At 45.0% G+C, this 23448-nt stretch overlaps 1 protein-coding gene across 1 annotated transcript in view; it reads right to left on the bottom strand.

The window, feature by feature from the left end:
* Positions 1-2201: 2201 nt before the first annotated feature.
* Positions 2202-23448, bottom strand: part of VAV1 (vav guanine nucleotide exchange factor 1) — an 81970-nt gene continuing 60723 nt past the window's right edge. Inside the window, exons 20-27 of the mRNA XM_033200263.1 lie at positions 21411-21547; positions 20947-21012; positions 16297-16328; positions 11127-11243; positions 9038-9125; positions 7061-7175; positions 5980-6131; positions 2202-2509 (exon numbers count right to left, since the gene is read on the bottom strand). Coding sequence (XP_033056154.1) covers positions 2456-2509; positions 5980-6131; positions 7061-7175; positions 9038-9125; positions 11127-11243; positions 16297-16328; positions 20947-21012; positions 21411-21547 — 761 coding nt within the window. The 3' untranslated portion in view covers positions 2202-2455. The remainder of the gene's footprint in view (positions 2510-5979; positions 6132-7060; positions 7176-9037; positions 9126-11126; positions 11244-16296; positions 16329-20946; positions 21013-21410; positions 21548-23448) is intronic.

The following is a 23448-nucleotide window of genomic DNA, read 5'->3' on the forward strand; positions in this document are numbered from 1 at the left end:
AGCTACTGCGCCCAGCAAATTCCCGCTTTGTTTGTTTGTTTGTTTGTTTATGAGATGGAGTCTCTGTTGACCAGGCTGAAGTGCAGTGGTGCAATCTCGGCTCACTGCAACCTCCGCCTCCCAGGTTCAAGCGATTCTCCTGCCTCAGCCTCCTGAGTAGTTGGGATTATAGGCACCAGGTAGTTTTTGTATTTTTATTAGAGACAGGGTTTTGCCATGTTGGCCAGGCTGGTCTTGAGCTCCCTGACCTCAGGTGATCCGCCCACCACGGCCTCCCAAAGTGCTGGGATTACAGGCATGAAGCACCACGCCGAGCCCAAAGGAAGGAATTTCATATCCCAGATTCAAGTTGTATTGTATTAATAAATGACAGAGAACAGCAATCAAGTTGGGAGACAGAAATTGGTGAGGGGCTTTTTGATTGGTGAGGGGCTTTGTGATTGGTGAGGGGCTTTGTCTGTGATTGGTGAGGGGCTTTGTCTGTGGATTGGTGAGGGGCTTTGTCTGTGATTGGTGAGGGGCTTTGTGATTGGTGAGGGGCTTTGTGATTGGTGAGGGGCTTTGTCTGTGATTGGTGAGGGGCTTTGTGATTGGTGAGGGGCTTTGTCTGTGATTGGTGAGGGGCTTTGTGATTGGTGAGGGGCTTTGTGATTGGTGAGGGGGCTTTGTCTGTGATTGGTGAGGGGCTTTGTGATTGGTGAGGGGTTTTGTCTATGGATTGGTGAGGGGGCTTTGTCTGTGGTTTGGTGAGGGGCTTTGTCTGTGGTTTGGTGAGGGGCTTTGTCTGTGATTGGTGAGGGGCTTTGTGATTGGTGAGGGGCTTTGTCTGTGATTGGTGAGGGGGCTTTGTCTGTGATTGGTGAGGGGCTTTGTCTGTGATTGGTGAGGGGCTTTGTGATTGGTGAGGGGCTTTGTGATTGGTGAGGGGTTTTGTCTATGGATTGGTGAGGGGCTTTGTCTGTGATTGGTGAGGGGCTTTGTGATTGGTGAGGGGCTTTGTGATTGGTGAGGGGCTTTGTCTGTGATTGGTGAGGGGCTTTGTCTGTGATTGGTGAGGGGCTTTGTGATTGGTGAGGGGCTTTGTGATTGGTGAGGGGGCTTTGTCTGTGATTGGTGAGGGGCTTTGTGATTGGTGAGGGGCTTTGTCTGTGGTTGGTGAAGGGCCTTTGTCTGTGATTGGTGAGGGGCTTTGTCTGTGGTTGGTGAAGGGCCTTTGTCTGTGATTGGTGAGGGGCTTTGTCTGTGCTTGGTGAGGGCCTTGTCTGTGATTGGTGAGGGGCTTTGTCTGTGATTGGTGAGGGACTTTGTCTGTGATTGGTGAGGGGCTTTGTCTGTGGATTGGTGAGGGGCTTTGTGGATGGTGAGGGCTTTGTGATTGGTGAGGGCTTTGTCTGTGATTGGTGAGGGGCTTTGTGATTGGTGAGGGGCTTTGTCTGTGATTGGTGAGGGGCTTGTGATTGGTGAGGGGCTTTGTCTGTGGATTGGTGAGGGCTTTGTGATTGATGAGGGGCTTTGTGATTGGTGAGGGCTTTGTCTGTGATTGGTGAGGGGCTTTGTCTGTGATTGGTGAGGGGCTTTGTCTTGTGTGATTGGTGAGGGGCTTTGTGATTGGTGGGGGCTTTGTCTGTGATTGGTGAGGGGCTTTGTGATTGGTGAGGGGCTTTGTCTGTGATTGGTGAGGGGCTTTGTCTGTGGATTGGTGAGGGGCTTTGTGATTGGTGAGGGCTTTGTCTGTGATTGGTGAGGGGCTTTGTGATTGGTGAGGGGCTTTGTGATTGGTGATGGGCTTTGTCTGTGATTGGTGAGGGGCTTGTGATTGGTGAGGGGCTTTGTCTGTGATTGGTGAGGGGCTTTGTCTGTGATTGGTGAGGGGCTTTGTGATTGGTGAGGGGCTTTGTCTGTGATTGGTGAGGGGCTTTGTCTGTGATTGGTGAGGGGCTTTATGATTGGTAAGGGGCTTTGTCTGTGATTGGTGAGGGGCTTTGTGATTGGTGAGGGGCTTTGTCTGTGATTGGTGAGGGGCTTTGTCTGTGGATTGGTGAGGGGCTTTGTGATTGGTGAGGGCTTTGTGATTGGTGAGGGGCTTTGTCTGTGGATTGGTGAGGGGCTTTGTCTGTGATTGGTGAGGGGCTTTGTCGGTGTGGCACACTCTTTCCCCATCTCTCTCCTGGCAGGTCCTTCTGAACGACACCAGGCCTTCCATCCATCTTCATCCTTTTATTAAATGTAACCCCCTTGAGCCCATCTGCTTGAGGGGACCCAAGAGGAAATCGGGGTGTTATAAATTAACCGTGACAGGGCACATCGCGGGAGCACCGCCAGCTGGACGCTGGTCTCCTCCAGTCCATCCCAAAGTCTCCACCCGCCGGGAGCTGTCACAGCCCCTGGCCCCACTGCCTGACCACGCCGGGCTCAGAGCCTGGAGTTTCTCGTCTCTCTGCCAATGCACCAGGGCTCAGCAGTATTCAGAATAATCTTCCTCCACGTAGTTGGCAGGGAACCAGCCAACCTGGAAACAGATGAGGAGTTCATCAGAGCAGCCTTCGCACATCCTCCTACTGCCCTTCCACACACCAGGCAGGCTCCCTCCCACCTCAGGGCCTTTGCACCTGCTATTCCTTCTACCCCAGAAAACACATCGCCCAACATACCCAAGGCTGACCACATACACACAGACACACACACACATACACACAGACACACACACACAGACACACACATACACACACACACACACACACACACACACCCATTACCTCCTAAAAGTCCCTCCCTAAATGTCACTTTATCAGCAAGGCCTTCCTACCCACCCTATTCAAAATTGCAAGCTCCACCCGCCCCAGGACTCACTCCTTAGCCCCTTTCCTTTTTCTTTTCTTTTCTTTTCTTTTTTTTTTTTTTTTGAGACAGAGTCTTGCTCTGTCCCCCAGGCTGGAGTGCAATGGCGCAATCTCAGCTCACTGCAACCTCCACCTCCTGGGTTCCAGTGATTCTCCTGCCTCAGCCTCCCGATTAGCTGGGATTACAGGCGCCTGCCACTACACCCGGCTAATTGTTTTGTATTTTTAGTAGAGACGGGGTTTCACCATGTTGGCCAGGCTGGTTTCAAACCTCGGACCTCTGGTGATCTGCCCACCTCAGCCTCCCAAAACGCTAGGATTACAGGCGTGAGCCACCGCGCCTGGATCCCGTTTTGTGCTTTATCTTTCTCTATAGCACCTATCACCATCGGATTCATTATGTTTCATTTGATTATTTACAAGCTTTATGTCTGTTCCCCTCCCTGCAACTACAATGTGAGCTTTGCAAGGGATAATTTTTTTTTTTTTTTTTTTTTTTTTTGAGACAGAATCTCACTTTGTTGCCCAGGCTAGAGTGCAGTGGCACGATCTCAGCTCACCACAACCTCCGCCTCCTGGGTTCAAGGAATTCTCCTGCCTCAGCTTAACGAGTAGCTGGGATTACAGGTGCATGTCACCATGTCCAGCTAATTTTTTTGTATCTTTAGTTAAGACAGGGTTTCACCATGTTGGCCAGGCGAGTCTCAAACTCCTCTCCTCAAGTGATCAACCCACCTTGACCTCCCAAAGTGCTCGGATTACAAGCATGAGCCACCACGCCTGGCCAGCAGGGATTTTTGTCTTTATTAATTGTCACTGAATCCCAAGAGCCTAGAACAGTTCCTGGCACACAGTAGCTACTTGATGAATATTTGTTGGATGGATGGATAGATGAATGGATGGATTATTGGATTGATGGGTAGGTGGATAGGTAGAAAGAAAGAAAGAAAGAAAGAAAGAAAGAAAGAAAGAAAGAAAGAAAGAAAATAGATAGATAGATAGATAATGGATAGGTAATGGATGGATGGAGGATGGATGGATGGATAGATGAATGGGTGGGTGGATACATGCTTTGGTGGATGGTGGTTGGATGGATGGATGGATGAATTAATGGCCTGGTGGGTAGGTAGATGGATGGATAAATATAGAGATAGATTAACAGATGGCTGCATGCATAGATAGATGGATGGATGCACAGACAGAAATGGATGAACAGATATTGGATGGATGGTGGATTAATGGATAGATTAATGTTTTAATGAGTGGGTAGGTGGATGGATGAATAGAGACAGATAGGTGAATGGAAGGGTGGGTGGATGAATGGATAGATGCATAGGCTGAGATGGATGGATGCACAGATGAATGGATGATTTGTGGATGGATGGATGGATGGATAGATGGATGGACGGATGAATGAATCCTTTACATCCCAATCCTTCCTCAATGCTCCAAAAGCCTCTCTCAAACCCTAATTGTCCTCCACTGCTCATTAAACTGACTCTCCAATGTTTTAACAAAACTCCTCATCTATGCAATTATCCAGATCATTTTTTCTTGTATGTTTTCCCCAGTAGAATGTAAGCTTTAACCACTGTCCTTGTCATCATCACACAAATATTTCTAAGAAATCATCATAATCAAGGCGGAATTCTAGAGACTGAGAAGTCATCAGTGGATGAAATAAAGAAAGTGCTCTGCCTTCATGGAACAAAAATAAGAACTTGGCAGAAACAAGTGGGCTTGAAGAGCCTTGAGGTCTATTCCACTCCTTAGAGTCGGAATTCAAGCAGGCAAGTGAGCAGTGGTTTAGTCCCAGCTCTACCTCTTTGCATATTCAGTACTGATTAGGCACCTACTATGTGCCAGGCACTCACTGTCCCAAGCACTGGTGTGATGTTGCAGTGAGCAAGACAGACACGGATCCCTGCCTCCTGCCTCGACGTTTTCCAAACATGCCAACCACCCTCTCACCCCAGGGCCTTTGCACACGCTGGTCCTTCTGTCTGGAACACTTTGCCCCAACACATCTACAACGTTTTCACTTGGATGACTTTATTTATCCCTTATTAATCAGTTTGGACTTTCAGAAGTCATTCTGATCTGCTCCTAGGGTGGATCAGGGGCTCCCTCAGTGCTCCCACGTGGCCCTGCGATTTTCCACCAGTCTCTTTTATTCTTTCTTTCTGTCTTTTCTTTTCTTTTTTTTTTTTTTTGAGATACAATCTCGCTCTGTCACCCAGACTGGAGTGCAGTGGCATGATCTTCATTCACTGCAAGCTCCGCCTCCTAGGTTCATGCCTTTCTCCTGCCTCAGCCTCCCAAGTAGCTGGGATTACAGGCACTCGTTACCACGCCCAGTTAATGTTTTTTGTATTTTTAGTAGAGACAGGGTTTCACCATGTTAACCAGGATGGTCTTAATCTCCTGACCTCATGATCCACCCACCTCGGCCTCCCAAAGTGCTGGGATTACAGGCGTGAGCCACTGAGCCTGGCCTCTTTCTTCTATTTTTTTTTTAAAGACAGGATCTTGTTCTGTTGCCCAGGCTAGAGTGCAGTGCCACAATCATAGCTCACTGCAGCCTTCAACTCCTGGACTCAAGCAATCCACCTACCTCAGCCTCCCGAGTACCTGGGACTACAAGCACACACTACCACACCCAACTGATGTTTTTATTTTTATTTATGGAGAGGTGGGATCTCACTATTTTAGCCAGACTGGTCTTGAATTTGTGGCCTCAAGAGATCCTCCCACCTCAGCCTCCCAAAGCACTAGGATTACAGGCATAAGCCACCGTGACCAGCACCCTTGTTAATCTTGACCACTCAGCGTCATGACTGCTTGGTTGTAAGTCTGTCCTCCACATTCGATTATAAGTTTCATGAGGGCAGTCCTTGTACCATGCTTGTTTCTGTCTCCTTGGCACCCAGCACCATGTCTGTACACAGCAGGTGCTCAATACATGCAGGTAGGTTGCATAAATGCATAAATGACATCCCTGTGTCCCTTCCTTCCCTCCAACCAGGAGAGACCTCCACGGGAGCCACTCCTCATATTCTCCAGTCCCCAATTCCAGTCCCCTCCACCACCAGGTCAACCCCCATGCCTTCCCCCTGTCACCCAGCCCTGTCTGCCTCACCCGGCCATAGATCTCCCCTCGCCACCAGCCTTGCTGTCCCTTCTTGTTAAGGATCTTGATGATGTCACCCTCCTTGAGCGACAGCTCTGATCGGTCCCGGGCGCAGAAGTCATAGCGGGCTTTGGCTGTGCCAAAATACTTTGTGCTTCCCACTGTGGAGAGAGAACAGAACTGAGAAAAGGGTCTGGGGCAGATACGCACTCACTGTCGGGGGTCACAAGCTCTTGAGATGGCAACTCCAGGATAAAGGAGTTATCAGTGCTCTTAGTTGCAGAGTATTAGATGCCCTCTGCTGTAAGGGGATACAACTGTACTCCCAGCATCATCTTCCCATTCAAATTTAGAAAATAAGCCTTTTTTTTTTTTTTTTTTTGAGATAGAGTCTCGCTCTGTTGCCCAGACTGGAGTGCAATGGCACGATCTCAGCTCACTGCAACCTATGCCTCCCGGGTTCAAGCGATTCTCCTGCCTCAGCCTCCTGAATAGCTGGGATTACAGGCCTGTGCCACCATGCCCAGCTGATTTTTATGTTTTTAGTAGAGATGGGGCTTCACCATGTTGGCCAGGCTGGTCTTGAACTCCTGACCTCAAGTGATCCACCCGCCTTGGCCTCCCGAAGTGCTGGAGTTACAGGCGTGAGCCACCGTGTCCTGCCGGAAAATAAAACTGTTTTTGAATTTTTATTTTTGTTTTTTTATTTTGAGGCTGAGGCATGAGAATCCCTTGAACCCGGGAGGTGGGAGGCAAAGGTTGCAGTGAGCTAAGATTGCACCACTGCACTCCAGCCTAGGCAACAGAGTGAGACGTGAGACTGTCTCAAAAAAAAAAAAAAAATATATATATATATATATATATGTATATGTATGTATGTGTGTGTGTATATATATGTATGTGTGTGTGTATATATATGCATGTGTATATATATATATGAAGGGATAGACAGGAGTGGAAAGAGGTTCCTGCTACTGCACAGATACAACCTCTGCAAACCCATTGGCAGGGGTGTCAGTGTCATCCCCAAACTTTCCCTCCACAATGGGAAGGGGCGGGGGCTGTAAGCCCCCATTCTGAGACCTCCTACCTGCTGGCTTGCTGATGGTCCTCTTCTCAGGCTCCTTGAAGGGGAACTGCAAGGTGGTGTCCAGAGACTTGAAGCAATCCTTTAGGGAGTTCTGCTGGTAAAACTCCACCAGCTCCTAGAAGGCAGACAACATGGCAGATGCTATCCCAGCAGGCCAGCCCATAAGGGGGCAGAGCTAGGAAGAGCCGTATGCAACTCCTCATATGAAGCAGGCCCTGCCTCTGGCCTCTTGGGCAAGTGACCCCTTGAATGCCTCCCATGATGGGGAGTTCATCACCTTCCTGAGCAGCCAGGACCATTTATGGGGAAGGTACCACATTCCCTAAAACAAGTTCTTCTAATAGTGGATTAATTCACTTCGTGATAAACTTGCCAGATAATTAGCTCGCCAAATTCGAAACCTTCTATGGGTGCCACGTGCCTTAATTTACAATTAACAATCATCATTGGACCAGATGCAGTGGCTCATGCCTGTAATCTCAGCACCTTGGGAAGCCAACGTGGGAGGATCACTTGAAGCCAAGAGTTCAAGACCAGCCTGGGCAACAAAGCAAGATCCCATCTCTACAAAATATTTAAAAATTAGCCAGGCATGATAGTGCATGCCTGTATTCCCAGCTATTCAGGAGGCTGAGGAAGGAGGATTGCCTGAGCCCAGGGGTTTGAAGCTACAGTGAGCTATGATCACAACACTGCATTCTAGCCTGGGCCACAGAGCAAGACCCTGTCTCTTATATTTTTTTTTAAAGTAAACCTATATGAAAGGTTCATAGATACTCATTACCCTATTCCAACAACTTGTCTGAAATTTTTCAGAAGTTAAAAATTGGGGGAATGTGTTTCAGAATAAAAAGTATGGAGAAAAAAAGAGATTTGTTGAATAAATTAAACTTTGGGGGAGTCAAGGATCCATTTGAGAATCGAGTGAAATCTAAGACAAAAAATATAGATGCATGCACAATTCTGGACTTTCTTTCAGAGGACTCAGCTTCTCAAGGGCTCACAGACCATGGGTAAAAACCATATGCCTTAGACCACTAGGCCTAAAATGTCTAAAATATGGCTGAAAATTACAAGGCACCAAACAGAAGTAAGAACATTCAAAAGGCATTTGAATTATTGCCGAAACAATTATGCAACAGATTAGGCAAAGACAAGCTATGAGTCTGCCATTCAGTGAAGCTAGATGAGCAGTAAACCTCAGTTTTACCCATCTGTGAAATGGGAACTCAGAAAGAAGGTTGAGGGGATTAATTAGGTTCCTATCTATAACATATTTGAGGGCTGAATGCAGTAACTCACACCTGTAATCCCAACACTTTGGGAGGCCAAGACAGAAGGATTATTTGAGCCCAGGAGTTCAAGGCCAGCCTGAGCAACAAAGCAAGTCCCCATCTCTACAAAAAAAAATTTTTTTTAATTAGCCAGGCATGATGGTGCATGCCTATAGTCCCAGCTACTCAGGAGGCTGAGGCGAGAGGATTATTTAGCCCAGGAATTTGAGGCTGCAGTGTACTATGATTGCACCACTGCACTCCAGCCTGGGCAACAGAGCAAGACTCTGTCTCTATCTATATAAATAAACAGACACACATATACACATATATACTACATATGTATACATACCTATACATACATATGTAGTATATATGTAAGTAAAATGTAAATACACACATACATATATGATATATACATATATACACACATACATATATACATAATATATGTATATATGTATAAATAAAATTTACAAATTAATATATCTTACACTTAAATGCTCTGTCAATACTCAACTGCTGTTAGTCATTATTACTCCCATTGTTCATCATTAAGAATATAAGTTTAAGGTCACTTGCACTGTAGTGCCACTGGAGGGGGGTCACCCTGAATGTAGGAAAAGGGGGTCCCAAGGCGCAGGTGCAGGGAGGGTCCTCCTAGGTTCTGGAAAGCTGGGGTTGAGCGGACATTGGCCCTTACCGTAAGCCCCCGGAAAGCCTTTTTCTCTGTGATCCGGTACAGTCCCTCTGCTGTCATGATTTTAATGTGCTTGACCTCGACGTTATATCTGGAACCAGATGGTCACCGGACCCTGAGTCCAGGGACCGGAACCCAAACCCTGAAGCTGTCCCAACAGAACCCATTCCCTGGGCCCTTTGCTACTCTAAGCCTTCATGTCTTCCTCTCGTAGAAGAGGAATCATCTTCCCTGACTCACAGGTTTGTTGAGAAGTCAGTAGGACCTTGTAAAGAAAGCAGTGTTCTAGAATAGATAGGAAGAGGCCTCCCCGTCCACCAATATAGACGACCACAGGATATAAAGGAAGAGGGAAGAGAGACCCATTTCTGTCAATATGGTGGACATAGACTAAAAGGGGCCTTGGAGGAGACCTCCACTCCTGCTCATCTGGCAAACTAGATGAAAAACAAACAAATAAACAACAACAACAACAAGAAAAACCTCTTCCTATTACAAAAACCCTAGGAATGTTGAGAAAAAAAAAATGCTGAGCTCTAAAAAAAAAAAGTAAGGGAAATTCACAGAAGCCAAAAATAAAAACGAAATTACAAACTCAGCAACATGTGAGAGAAGGGAATTCTTCTGCACTGTGGGTTGGAATGTAAATTGGTTCAGCCACTGTGGAAAGCAGTTTGGAGGTTTCTCAAAGAACTAAAAACAGAACCACCATTTGATTCAGCAACCCCAGGACTGGGTATCTACCCAAAGGAGAAAGTAATTGTGTTGCCAAAAAGACACACGCCCTCGTACGTTCGTCACAGCACCACTCACGATAGCAACGACCTGGAGTCAACCCAGGTGCCCATCAACAGTGGACTGGATAAGAAAATGTGGTACATATACACTATGGAATACTATACAGCCACAAAAAAGAATAAGATCATGTGTACTGCAGCAGCGTGGATGCACTGGGTGTTATTATCCTAAGCCAATTAACACAGAAACAGAAAACCAAATAGCCCATGTTCTCACTTATAAGCAGGGATTAAACATTGGGTACACATGGACATAAAGATGGGAACAATATTGGCCAGGCACGGTGGCTCATGCCTATAATCCCAGCACTTTGGGAATCCGAAGCCGGTGGATCACCTGAGGTCAGGAGTTTGAGACCAACCTGGCCAACATGGTGAAACTGCCCCGCCCCCACCACCCCACTGTCTCTACTAAAAATACAAAAAAATTAGCCGGGCATGGTGACATGCACCTGTAATCCCAGCTACTCAAGAGGCTGAGGCAGAAGAATCGCTTGAACCTGGGAGGTAGAGGTTGCAGTGAGCTGAGATCTCACCACTGCACTCTAGCCTGGGCAATAGAGAGAGACTCTGTCATAAATAAATAAAATAAATAAATAAATAAATAAATAAATAAAATTTTTAAAAATTAGAAATTCCTGGAAATTAAAAAAAAAAGATATATATATGAAAATTGGTTAAAAATAAAAGCCTTCAGGCCAGGCACGATGGCTCATGCCTGTAATCCCAGCACATTGGGAGGCCAAGGCAGGTGGATCACTTGAGGTCAGGAGTTTGAGACCAGGCTGACCAACATGGAGAAACCCCATCTTTACTAAAACTACAAAAATTAGCTGGGCATGGTGGCAGGCGCCTGTAATCCCAGCTACTCGGGAGTCTGAGGCAGGATAATCGCTTGAACCCGGGAGGCAGAGGTTGCAGTAAGCTGAGATCATGCCACTGCACTCCAGCCTGGGAGACAGAGGGACTCTGTCTCAAAAAAAAAAAAAGAAAAGAAAAGAAAAAGAAAAAAAAAGAGAAAAAATAAAGGTCAGGGCGACAGAGGGAGACTGACTCTAATTAATTAATTAATTTTTAAAAGCCTTTTTGAGCCTCTATAGAAATCATATCTCTTTCTTGTGGTTGTCAATGAAAAGAAATAAGAAAGGCGAAAGGCACTCGGGACCCCGCAGGGGTTCAGTAAAAGGTGGACGTTATTACTGTACACTTCTATAAAGTAAAACCTGGATATCCTTTTTCCCCGGCCCACAGGGCCCAGGCCCCAAAAGGGTATGGGTCAGGGAGAGAGGAGTTACTTAATGCTGATGGCAAATTCTGCTGCATCCTTCACCCTCTGCCGCACCAAGAAAGTCCCGTCCGAGCGGTTGGCGAGGATGCTTTCTGCCCCTGCCCGTTCCATGGGGCCTGCGTACCTGCAAAGAGACACCAAAGACAGAGGTGGCACGGCCCCCGTGCCTGGGTCCCCCTATTGCCATATGGAGGCTGCTTTTCCCCCTGAATCTCTTTGATTTTTTTAAGTTGGTGACAGCCTGGATCTAATAGCCGTTCAGCACCAAGGTAGGTCCCGTGGAGGCAGGGGCCGGAGCCCAAGCATGGGAGTGGGCTTCCACTTCTGTAGGTCACCACCAAGGTCTGACACACGGACTCGGGGGAATGGCTCAGCCCTTTGGGTCTGGCTGGGTCTCTGGAATTTGGCGATGGCTTCGCCGGGCATTTCCTGAAGGCTCACTGTGTGCCCATCTCCGTGGTCACCCGGACAGAAGTAGGGGAAGGAGAATGAGTCACGAGCCTCAGGTGCAAAATATAAGTGAGAGCCAAAAAACCCAGTCATCAAGGTAAACGACAATAAGTAAAACACTCAGTATTCTAATACAATATTCTTAGAAATCACAATGAATAAAAAATCAGCCATCAAAAGGGAAGCAGCACTGACATGGCCTACAATAGAGATGAGCCTTCAAAACCTCGCACTCAGTGAGGGAAGGCAGGAACGAACGGCCACACCCTGTGGGATTCCACTTGTAGGAAATGTCCAGGACAGGCCAGTCCGCAGAGACAGGAAGGAGACTCTTGGTTCCCGGGGGCTGCGGGAGGCAGGAGCAACTGCCCGGGATGGGGTTTCTCTGGGGGTGATGAGAATGTTTTGGAGCCAAATGGCGGTGATGGCGGCGCAGCATTGCAAATATACTAAATGCCAGTGGCCGGGCGCGGTGGCTCACGCCTGTAATCCCAGCACTTTGGGAGGCCGAGGTGGGCGAATCACAAGGTCAGGAGTTCGAGACCAGCCTGGGCAACATGATGAAACCCTGTCTCTACTAAACAAAAGTTAGCTGGGCTTGATGGCGGGCACCTGTAATCCCAGCTATTCAGGAGGCTGAGGCAGGAGAATCACTTGAACTCGGAAGGCGGAGGTTGCAGTGAGCTGAGATCACACCACTGCACTCCAGCCCAGGCAACAGAGAGAAACTCTGTCTCCAAAACAAAAACCAAAAAAAAGCCACTGAATGTAAATGTAATGTGAATATATTTATAATGTGAACGTAAATATTCAATATAAATAATAGTTATATGTAATATATAACATATAATCATTATATAATAATATATAACTATTTATATTGTAGATAGCTATATATAATAATTATAGATAGTTATCTATAACTCTATAATATATAATACGAATATAATATAAATATACATGTAATATTTATATTACATAGACTACACATATATAGTCTATGTAAATGTAAAATATATGGTATAACATATACTATAAATGTAAATGGACAACATAAATAATACATGTTAATTATATGTAATACATAATATATAATTTTTTTTTTTAGACAGAGCCTTGCTCTGTCGACCAGGCTGGAGTGCAGTGGCATGGTCTTGGCTCACTGCAATCTCTGCCTCCTGGGTTCAAGCGATTCTCCTGCCTCAGCCTCCCAAGTAGCTGGGATTACAGGTGCACACCACCACATCCAGCTAATTTTTTGTACTTTTAGTAGAGGCAGGGTTTCACCATGTAGGCCAAGTTGGTCTTGAACTCTTGACCTCAAGTGATCCACCCGCCTCAGCCTCCCAAAGTGCTGGGATTACAGGCGTGAGCCACCACGCCCAGCCCATAATACATAATTTCATATAAGCATAAATATCTCATGTTAATGTAATGTATATTATAGTGTATAATGTGCAACATGATAGAAATGTAACATACAATAAGGAATATTAACTATGTGTAATATATAATTATACATAGTATATAAGTTTATATAAGTGTAAATATGTCATGTTGATGTAAATGTATATTAAATATATAATGTACAATATGATGTAAATGTACATTATATAAATAATACATATTAATTATGCATAATATATAATTTTATGTCACCTAACATAATGTAAACATAAATATGTAATATATAAAGCTACAGTATAGTGTATTATATAACGCATATGATATATAAACATAAATGTGCAATATAAATCATAAATGTTAATATGTAGAATATATAGCATAATATAAAGGTAAATCTGTAATATAAATACGTTATGATATATGGTATAATATGTGATATAAGATATAAATGTAAATATACAATATAAAGAATAAATGTTAGTTATATATTATGTGTAATTGTATATAAATGTAAATAGGTAATATATAAATCTATATTATAATATATTGTATACTGTATAATATAATATAAACAAATGTGCAATATAAATAAAAAGCATTAATTTGTGATAATACATAGCATAATATAAATATATATTATGATATGTGGCATAATATATAATAGGTTATAAGCATAAATATACAATGTAAAGAGTAAGTATTAATTATAAATCATATGTAATTGCGTATAATATCTAACATCATGTAAATGTTAATATGTAATATAAATGTAAATATGAATAGAAATAGAAATGCCAGTAACCATTACAAGGTTAATTTTATATTGCATGAATTTCACCTCATTTTTTAAAATTTAATTTATTATTATTATTTTTTGAGACAGAGTCTCACTCTGTCACCCAGGCTGGAGTGCAATGGTGCAATCTCGGCTCACTGGAAGCTCCACCTCCCAGGTTCAAGCGATTCCCCTGCCTCAGCCTCCCGAGTAGCTGGGACTACAGACGTGCGTCACCATGCCCAGTTAATTTTTGTATTTTTAGCAGAGACAGGGTTTCACCATGTTGCCAGGCTGGTCTTGAACTCCTGATCTCAAGTGATCCACCTTCCTCGGCCTCCGAAAGGGCTGGGATTATAGGCATGAGCCACCACGTCCAGCCGAATTTCACCTCAATTTTAAAAAATGAATGCAAATCTGGTTCAAGTTGGTGTTTAACATTTTTTTTTAATGAATGCAAAGAAATCATGATGAACAAACGTCAAATTTTTGAATAAAGACAGAACTGACTGCCCGACTCACCTCACCCACCTCCTCTTAGTCCCGGCTCTATTGGGCCCTGTCTTTAGTTACAATTTTGATATTTGTTCATCTCAAATTTTTTTTGCCTTGTTTTTGATTTTTTTAATGTTGCATTAAAACATGATGGACCTTAATCACTGAGATTTTCAGCATCCCCTTAAATCTTGCACCCACAAGAGAGCCTCCCTGGTCTCACCCTGGTCCCCACCCCACTGACCACATCTTGGCGTGGAAGGGCAGAAGGAGCGCTAACACAAGAGACCATGGTTCAAATCCTGACCCTGACCCTTGAGCGTTCTAAGACCTCGACAACTGGTTTTGCCTCTCTGGGCCTCAATTTCCTCTTCTGAAAAGAGGGAGATGCCATAGATGCACGTTTTTTATAAATGGCAATAGTGCACCTGCTACTATGTGGTAGGCACTTAGAAGGTGGGAGCGTCAGGCAGTCGTGGCGGCTCACACCTGTAATCCCAGAACTTTGGGAGGCCAAGGCGAGTGGATCACATGAGGTCATGAGTTCAAGACCAGCCTGGCCAACATGGTGAAACCCTGTCTTTACTAAAAATATAAAACATTAGCTGGGTGTGGTGGCAGGTGCCTGTAATCCCAGCTACTCGGGAGGCTGAGGCAGGAGAATCGCTTGAATCTGGGAGGTGGAGGTTGCAGTGAGCCGAGATCACACCACTGCACTCCAGCCTGGGCGACAAGAAGATGGGAGCATAATCATGCTGTGTTTTATTACTAGCAAGAGATGGTAAACTGAGGCACTGAGGCTTTGGGTTCAAATCCCATCTCCATCACCTCCTCACCATGTGAAGTTAAGTAAGTCACTTCCCCTCAGCCTCCTTTGAAAAAAAAAAAAAGAAGAAGAAAAGAAAAAAGTAGGGGACAGGGAGAAAGAATGAAATCTATTTTTCAAAGGGCTTTTGTGAAAATTAAAGAAGCTCATTAAAGAGCTGAGGTGCCAGCAATTGTTCAATGCACCATTCTTTTATGTGCCATCACGAAAGAACATTTCCTGCCTATAAAATTCAGCCAAAGATGGATACTGTGGATCGCAAGAGCCATTTCAATGACAGAGATGTTCCAATGTGAAGGAAAAAAAAAAAACATGCATCTTAGAACAGATTAAATGTAGTAATAACAACAACTAATGCTGTATAAAGTCCTCATTATGTGTCAGGATCAGAACTAAGCACTTGATAGACTCATTTACACCTCCTAACAACACTATGAAGTAGATACTGTGATTAAGCTATTTTCCAGAGAGGAATGCTGAAACAGAGAGAGGTTAAGTTACCAGCCCAAGGTCACACAGCTAGGTAAGGTTGGGGTCAGAATTTGAATCCAGGTCACAGGCCCCAAAAGCCACACTGTAAACCTCCACCCCTATATGCTTGACATGCTGTAGGTGCAAAACAAACAAACAAGCAAGACAAAAAATCCTACAAAAACAACTGGGACTGTCATGACCATCACCACCATCATCATCATCATCATCATTGTCATCGTCATCATCATTGTCAGCATCATCATCATTACCATCACCACTGCCATCATTATCACCATCATCACCATCGTCATCATCATCACTGTCATCATCATTGTCATCATCATCATTGTTACCATCACCACCATCATCATCATCATCATTGTCATCATCATCATCATCACCATCACCATCATCATCATCATCACTACCATCACCACCATCATCATCGTCATCATCATGATCGTTACCATCACCATATCATCATTATCACCATCGTCACATCACCATTATCGTCATCATCATCGTAACTATTTTCTTTCCAACAAGACTATCATCTCCCAAGGTCAGGGGCCCTCCTTTGTCCTTCCCATCCCCAGCAGCCCCCAGCCCAGAGCTAGATTCAGAAGTCAGTGCTCAGGGAACACAGAATGCATACATAACTAATTGGATCAGAGGTTCCTCCCATACCCAGCCTGGAACCCCAACCCAGAAACCTCTCATTGAAACAAAATAAGAAATGTTTCTACTCACCAGAGATGAACAGACAGGTCCTGAGGAGGGCCCTAAGAACACAGAGAGAGACCCCGACTTAGTGTAAAGACCCCAGCGTGACAGCAGAGGGCAGGGCATTTCATTCATTCATTCATTCCTTCCTTCCTTCATTCATTCATTCCACTTGCGTTTAGTGAGTGTCTATTATGTGCCAGGCACTGTGGTACTCTTTGGGGATAAAGTCCCAGAATATCGGAGGAGAGACTGTCCCAGTGTCGTATAAGGCAGGGGTTCTCTTCCCAGCAGTTTATCATAACCTTCAAGTCAAGGATGGTTTTTACATTTTTAGATGGTTGGCAAAAATCAAAAGAAATTTTTTTATATATATTTTTAGGGACAGAGTCTCACTATGTTGTCCAGGTTGGAGTGCAGTGGTACAATCATAGCTCACTGCAGCCTCGACCTTCCAGGTTCACGCGATCCTCCCATCTCAGCCTCCAATGCAGCTGGAACTACAGGCATGCACCACCACACCCACTGATTTTTAATTTTTTTAATATCCTCGAGATGAGGGGGAGGGTCTCCCTTTGTTTCCCAGGCTGGTCTCAAACTCCTGGCCTCAAGCAATCCTCCTGCTTTGGCCTCCCAAAGGGCTGGGATTGTAAGCATGAGCCACCATGACTAGCCAAAATAATATTTTGGGGATTGTGAAAATTATATGAAATTCGTCTGTCAGTGCCCATGAATTATGCTTTATAGGAAAATAGCCATGGCCACACATCATTTACAGATTATCTAGAGCTACTTTTGCACTATAGGGGCGGAGCTGAAGAGTTGCAAAACTGTATGGGACCCTGGAGGGTGAGCATGTTTACACTACTACTCGGCTCTTTACAGAAAAAGTTTGCCAATCCTCATCTGAATATGGGTGAAAGTGCTCACTGTCTTATTTATTTATTTATTTATTTATTTATTTATTTATTTATTTATTATTTAGAGATGGATTTTGCTCTTCTTGCCCAGGCTGTAGTGCAATGGCATGATCTCGGCTCACCACAACCTCTGCCTACCAGGTTCAAACGATTCTCCTGCGTCAGCCTCCCGAGTAGCTGGGATTACAGGCATGTGTCACCACACCCGGTTAATTTTGTATTTTTCGTAGAGATGGGGTTTCTTCCATGTTGGTCAGGCTGGTCTCGAACTCCCGACCTCAGGTGATCCGCCCGCCTCCGCCTCCCAAAATACAGGGATTAGAGGCATGAACCAGCACGCCCGGCTGAAAGTGCTCACTTTCACTACCTTAAAACCATTAGGACAGCTACTATAAGGCAAAAACAAATCAACAAACAAAACAGAAAGTAGCAAATGTGGGCAAAGATTTGGAGAAATCAGAACCCTTGTGCACCGTTGGTGGGAATGTCAAATGGTGCACTATGAAAAACAGTATGTGCTGGGGGTGGTGGTTCACGCCTGTAGTCCCAGCACTTTGGGAGGCTAAAACAAGTGGATCATGAGGTTAGGAGGCTGAGGCAGAAGAATCGCTTGAACCCGGGAGGTGGAGTTTGCAGTGAACCGAGATCGTTCCATTGCACTCCAGCACTCCAGCCTGGGGACAGAGCAAAACTCCCTATCGAAATAAATAAATAAATAAAAATAAAAATAATGGTGGTTCCTTAAAACATTAAAAACTAGAACTACCACAGAAAAGTCCCATTTCCGAGTATATACCCAAAGGAACTGAAAGCAAGGATTTGAAACGATATTTGCACACCCATGTTCGTAGCAGCTTTATTCACAATAACGCAAAAGTTGAAGCAGCCGATTGTTCACTGATGGGAAAACGGATAAACAGAACTTAAAGTATAATAAAAATAAAAATAAAAAAAAAGAAAGGAGTAAAAAAAAAAAAAATTCTTAACAATTAAGAAAATTGCCTGGGCACGGTGGCTCATGCCTGTAATCCCAGCACCTTGGGAAGCCAAGGAGGGTGGGTCGTTTGAGCCCAGAAGTTGTAGACCAGCCTAGGCAACAAGACGAAACCCCGTCCCTACAAAAAAAACACTAAAATTAGGCCGGACATGGTGGATCACATTTGTTCTCCCAGCACTTTGGGAGGCCAAGGCGGGCAGATTCCCTGAGGTCAGGAGTTAGAGACCAGCCTGGCCAACATGGTGAAACCCCGTCGAGATCGCACCATTCCACTCCAGCCTGGGCAACAAGAGTGAAACTCCGTCTCAAAAATAAAAATAAAAAAAAGTACAAAAATTAGCCAGGCATGGTGGCGCATGCCTATAGTCCCAGCTACTCAGGAGGCTGAAGTGGGAGGATCACTTAAGCTTAGGCGATCCAGGCTGCTGTGAGTTATATATAATTGCACCACCACTGCACCAGCCTGGGTAACAGAATCACACCCTATCGCCAAAAAAAAAAAAAAAAAAAAACACCGGGCGCGGTGGCTCACGGCTGTAATCCCAGCACTTTGGGAGGCCAAGGCGGGTGGATCACGAGGTCAGGAGATCGAGACCACCCTGGCTAACACGGTGAAACCCAGTCTCTACTGAAAGTACAAAAAATTAGCCAAGCGTGGTGGTGCACGCCTGTAATCTCAGCTACACTGTAATGGTCAGTTTTATGTTTTGCAAATTTCACTTTAATTTTTTAAAAGAAAAAAGGGAAGGATGTTCTATGAGATGACTGCTTGAGCCCAGGAGTTCAAGACCAGCTTGTGCAACATAGTGAGACCCCATCTCTGCAAAAGAATCACACACAAAAAAATGGCTGTGACTGGGCACGGCGGCTCACGCCTGTAATCCCAACACTTTGGGAGGCCGAGACTGGCGGTTCACAAGGTCAGGAGCTCGAAACCAGCCTGGCCAACATGGTGAAACTCCATCTCTACTAAAAATACAAAAATTATCCAGGCGTGGTAGCAGGCACCTGTAATTCCAGCTAGTTGGGAGGCTGAGGCAGGAGAATCGCTTGAAACCAGAAGGCAGAGGTTGCAATGAGCCAAGATCACCCCACTGCACTCCAGCCTGGGCAACAAGAGTGCAACTCCATCATAAATAAATAAATAAATAAATAAATAAAGCTGAGCATAATGGCATGCATCTGGGGTCCCAGCCACTCAGGAGGGTGAGGTGGGAGAATTGCTCGAGCCCAGGAGGTCAAGGCTGCAGTGAGTTAAAATCACTCCAGCCTGGGTGACAGAACGAGACCCTCTCTCTAAAACAAAAAATTAAGAGATAGATAGAATAGATGGATGATGGATAGATAGGTAATAGGTACATGGATAGATGACAGATGATAAACAGACAGGTGATAGATAAGTGATAAATGAATAGATGAGAGAGAAATGATAATAAATAGGTAATAGACAGATAATAGATGGTTAGATAGGTAGGTGAAAAATAGGTAGAGAGATGATCAGTGAATAGATAGATGATAGATAATACATAGATGATACATAGATAAATGATAGGTGGATGAATAGATCATGAATGTATTGATAAGCGGATAGATGATGGATGATGGATGGATTGATGGATGGATGGATGGATGGATGAATGGATGGATGGAAGAATTGATTGATGAATGGATGGACTGATGGGTAGGTAGGTACATGGATAGATAGATAGATAGATAGATAGACAGATGGGGACAGAAAGGACAGCTCTTCCTTGCAGCAGAACACCAGCTAATAAATGTGGAAAGAATGATGGAGTTGGAAACTCACATTGCAACTTGACAGTGGAGAAACCACAGGAACAAAAAAATTTTTGATAAAAGTTTTGGGGAAATTGGCAACATTTAAATACAGACCATGAATTCAATAATAGTATAATGTCAATGTTGAATTTTGTGTCTTTTAAAATCTTGCTCTGGTTATGTACAAGAAGGTTCTTGCTCTTAAGAAGTATTTAGGGGTAAAGGGGAACGTCATCTGCAAATTAACTTTTAACTCTTCCAGGAAAAATAAATACTATGTGTGGGTAGAGAGAGGAAATGACAGAGCAAATGGAACAAAACATTAGCAGAACCAACGCAACTGGGTAAAGGCTAATGGGGGCTCTTTGCATTATTCTCATAGCTTTGCTAGAAGTCTGAAATAATATAAAGTTAAAGTTAAAGCAACACTGGAGAGAATTTCCCTCTGTAGGCTGTGAAGTGGACAGTGGGGGTCATTTGCTATGAATGAGCTAGGGGACATCTGAGGTTGGGGAGAGAGGGAGAGCTTTGAAGTCATCGTGAAGAGTGAGGGGTCCATCGAGAAGAGAACACTAGAAGAACAGCAGAGGCTGGGGTGGACAGGTGTATCCACCAGGAGCAGGGCAAGGACGCAGGTAATGGAGGCCACAGCACTCTCACAGAACTCAATTCAGTGTCTCAGAAGGAAGCCACGGGCAGGCCCACTTTCTAGGTCCCTGCTCCTTCCTCCCTACCATACCTGTGTAGGAAGGAAAGGACCTTGATACAAAAATGATCAAGGAGAAAAAGATCCATCATTGTTTCCAGGGTGGCCCCTCTCTGGACTCAGTTGGTGGGGTGGGCAAAGCCTCCAGTTGGAGAAAGACCTGCCATGATGGGCAGCCCCTTCCCAACTCCAGGGGCGTCTTTTCGATTCTGCCCATCCTCCAGGACCCACCCTGAACCCCTCGCCCTTGTTCCATTCAGACTTGAGGCACTCACACGGATGTAGGGTTTCACCCTGTTACAAGGAAACCAGCCAATTTCATTAGTAGATGTGTTCCTGCCCTAAACACCCAGGAGACAAAAACAGGAACAGAGAGGTTATAGGATCCATAACTCCACCCACCACCTAAACCCATAACCCTCCACATGGATCCTGCCCCATCCCTCGTGTGTGTGTGTGTGTGTGTGTGTGTGTCCATCTCTCTGCTCAATGGTCACTCTGCGTGTCCATCTATCTCAGGATGGCCTGGAGAGCCCAGAGAGGAGACAACCAGTATTAACTTCCTGGGAAGATGGCCATCTCAGAAAAGCCATGCCCAGAAATCTCAGTGTACCTCCCCGACTCCTCAGGCATCACCTCCAGAGCACACTGGGACTATGACCCAACTCCCTGAGACCACGTGAATCCATAACCCTACACTTGGGTCCCACCTCATCACTCCTCTGGCCCCAGCCTGTACCTCCCACCAGTTCTGTTCAGCCTCAGCCTTTGTGAGCTCCACAATGTCTCCAGGGTTGAGTCGTAGAAAGGGTCCAATGGCTCCAGGGGGTGGAGGAAGCCCATAGTATTCCTGGAACACCTCCATCTTGGGCAGACCTGGAGGACAGGGTACAGGAGCACAGGGTGATTGGCAATCAACTTTCAATGCTGAATCTTGCCACCACCAGAATGGCTAAAGTTTTTCTTTTTAGACTGGCAATATCAAGTGTTGACAAGAACGTGGAGCAACTGGAACTCTCACTCATTGCTAGTGGGGATACTCTTTGGAAAACTATTAAACAATATCTACCGAAGCTAAACATTGTATCTACTCTGTAACCCAGCAATCCAAGAGAAATAAAAACATGTGTCCTGGCCAGGTGAGGTGGCTCACGCCTGTAATCCCATCACTTTGAGAGGCCGAGGTGGACGGATCACCTGAGGTCAGGAGTTCAAGACCAGACTGGCCAATGTGGTAAAACCCCGTCTCTACTAAAACTACAGAAATTAGCCAGGCATGGTGGCAGGCTCCTGTAATCCCAGCTACTTGGGAGGCAGGGGGCATGAGAATCGCTTGAACTCAGGAGGCAGAGGTTGCAGTGAGCTGAGATCATGCCACTGCACTCCAGCCTGGGCAATGGAGTGAGACTCCGTCTCAAAAAAACAAACAAACAAAAAACAAACAAACAAAAGTCCTTCAAAAATTGCAGCTTTATTCAGATTATCCAAAAACTGGCAACCAACCAAATGTCCTCAATAGGTTGATCAATCAGTAAACAAATTGTGGACCAGGCGCGGTGGCTCAAGCCTGTAATCCCAGCACTTTGGGAGGCCAAGACGGGCGGATCACGAGGTCAGGAGATCGAGGCCATCCTGGCTAACACGGTGAAACCCCGTCTCTACTAAAAAATACAAAAAACTAGCCAGGCGAGGTGGCGGGCGCCTGTAGTCCCAACTACTCGGGAGGCTGAGCCAGGAGAATGGCGTGAACCCGGGAGGCGGAGCTTGCAGTGAGCTGAGATCCGGCCACTGCACTCCAGCCCCGGGCGACAGAGCGAGACTCCGTCTCAAAACAAACAAACAAACAAACAAACAAAAAACAAATTGTGATACCATCACATAATGGAATACTATACAGCAATAAAAAAGAAAAAGCTGTTGCTACAGGCAACCACATCGATGCATCTCACCATCATTATGTCAGATAAAAGAAACCAGATGAAATAAGCATGCACTATATGATTTTATTTATAGAAAACTCAAGAGCAGGCAAAATTAATCTATGGTGATAGAGGTCAGACAGTAGTTCCCTATGGGAGATAGGTGAGTAGCAGTGCTTTCTGATAAAACTTTCTGTGGTGATGGATATGTCCAATATGGTAGCAACTAGCCACAGGCAGTTATTGAGAGCTTCAAGGCTAATGTAAGTAAAAAAAATTTGGCCGGGCGCGGTGGCTCAAGCCTGTAATCCCAGCACTTTGGGAGGCCGAGACGGGCGGATCACAAGGTCAGGAGATCGAGAGACCATCCTGGCTAATACGGTGAAACCCCGTCTCTACTAAAGAATACAAAAAACTAGCCGGGCGACGAGGCGGGCGCCTGTAGTCCCAGCTACTTGGGAGGCGGAGGCAGGAGAATAGCGTGAACCTGGGAGGCGGAGCTTGCAGTGAGCTGAGATCCGGCCACCGCACTCCAGCCTGGGCGACAGAGCCAGACTCCGTCTCAAAAAAACAAAAAAAAAAAGTAAAAAAAATTTTAAGATGATTTCATTTTAATTAATTTATATTGGACAGTGTGGTTCTGGAGGGATGGAAATGTTCTATACTTTTATTTGATTGTTGGTTGCATGGATAAAAATGTATTAACCCATATACTTAAGATTTATTGATTTTTACATACCTTAAAGTATGTATTTCCTCTGTCAAGAAAATACATGTATGTGTGTGCATATATATGTATATATATGCTTTTGTATAAAGGACACTTGGGCTGTTTCTAATTTTGACTGTTGCTAATAA

The sequence above is a fragment of the Trachypithecus francoisi genome, unplaced genomic scaffold (genome assembly GCF_009764315.1).
Source record: "Trachypithecus francoisi isolate TF-2019V2 unplaced genomic scaffold, Tfra_2.0 Lachesis_group5, whole genome shotgun sequence".
Taxonomy (NCBI): domain Eukaryota; kingdom Metazoa; phylum Chordata; class Mammalia; order Primates; family Cercopithecidae; genus Trachypithecus; species Trachypithecus francoisi.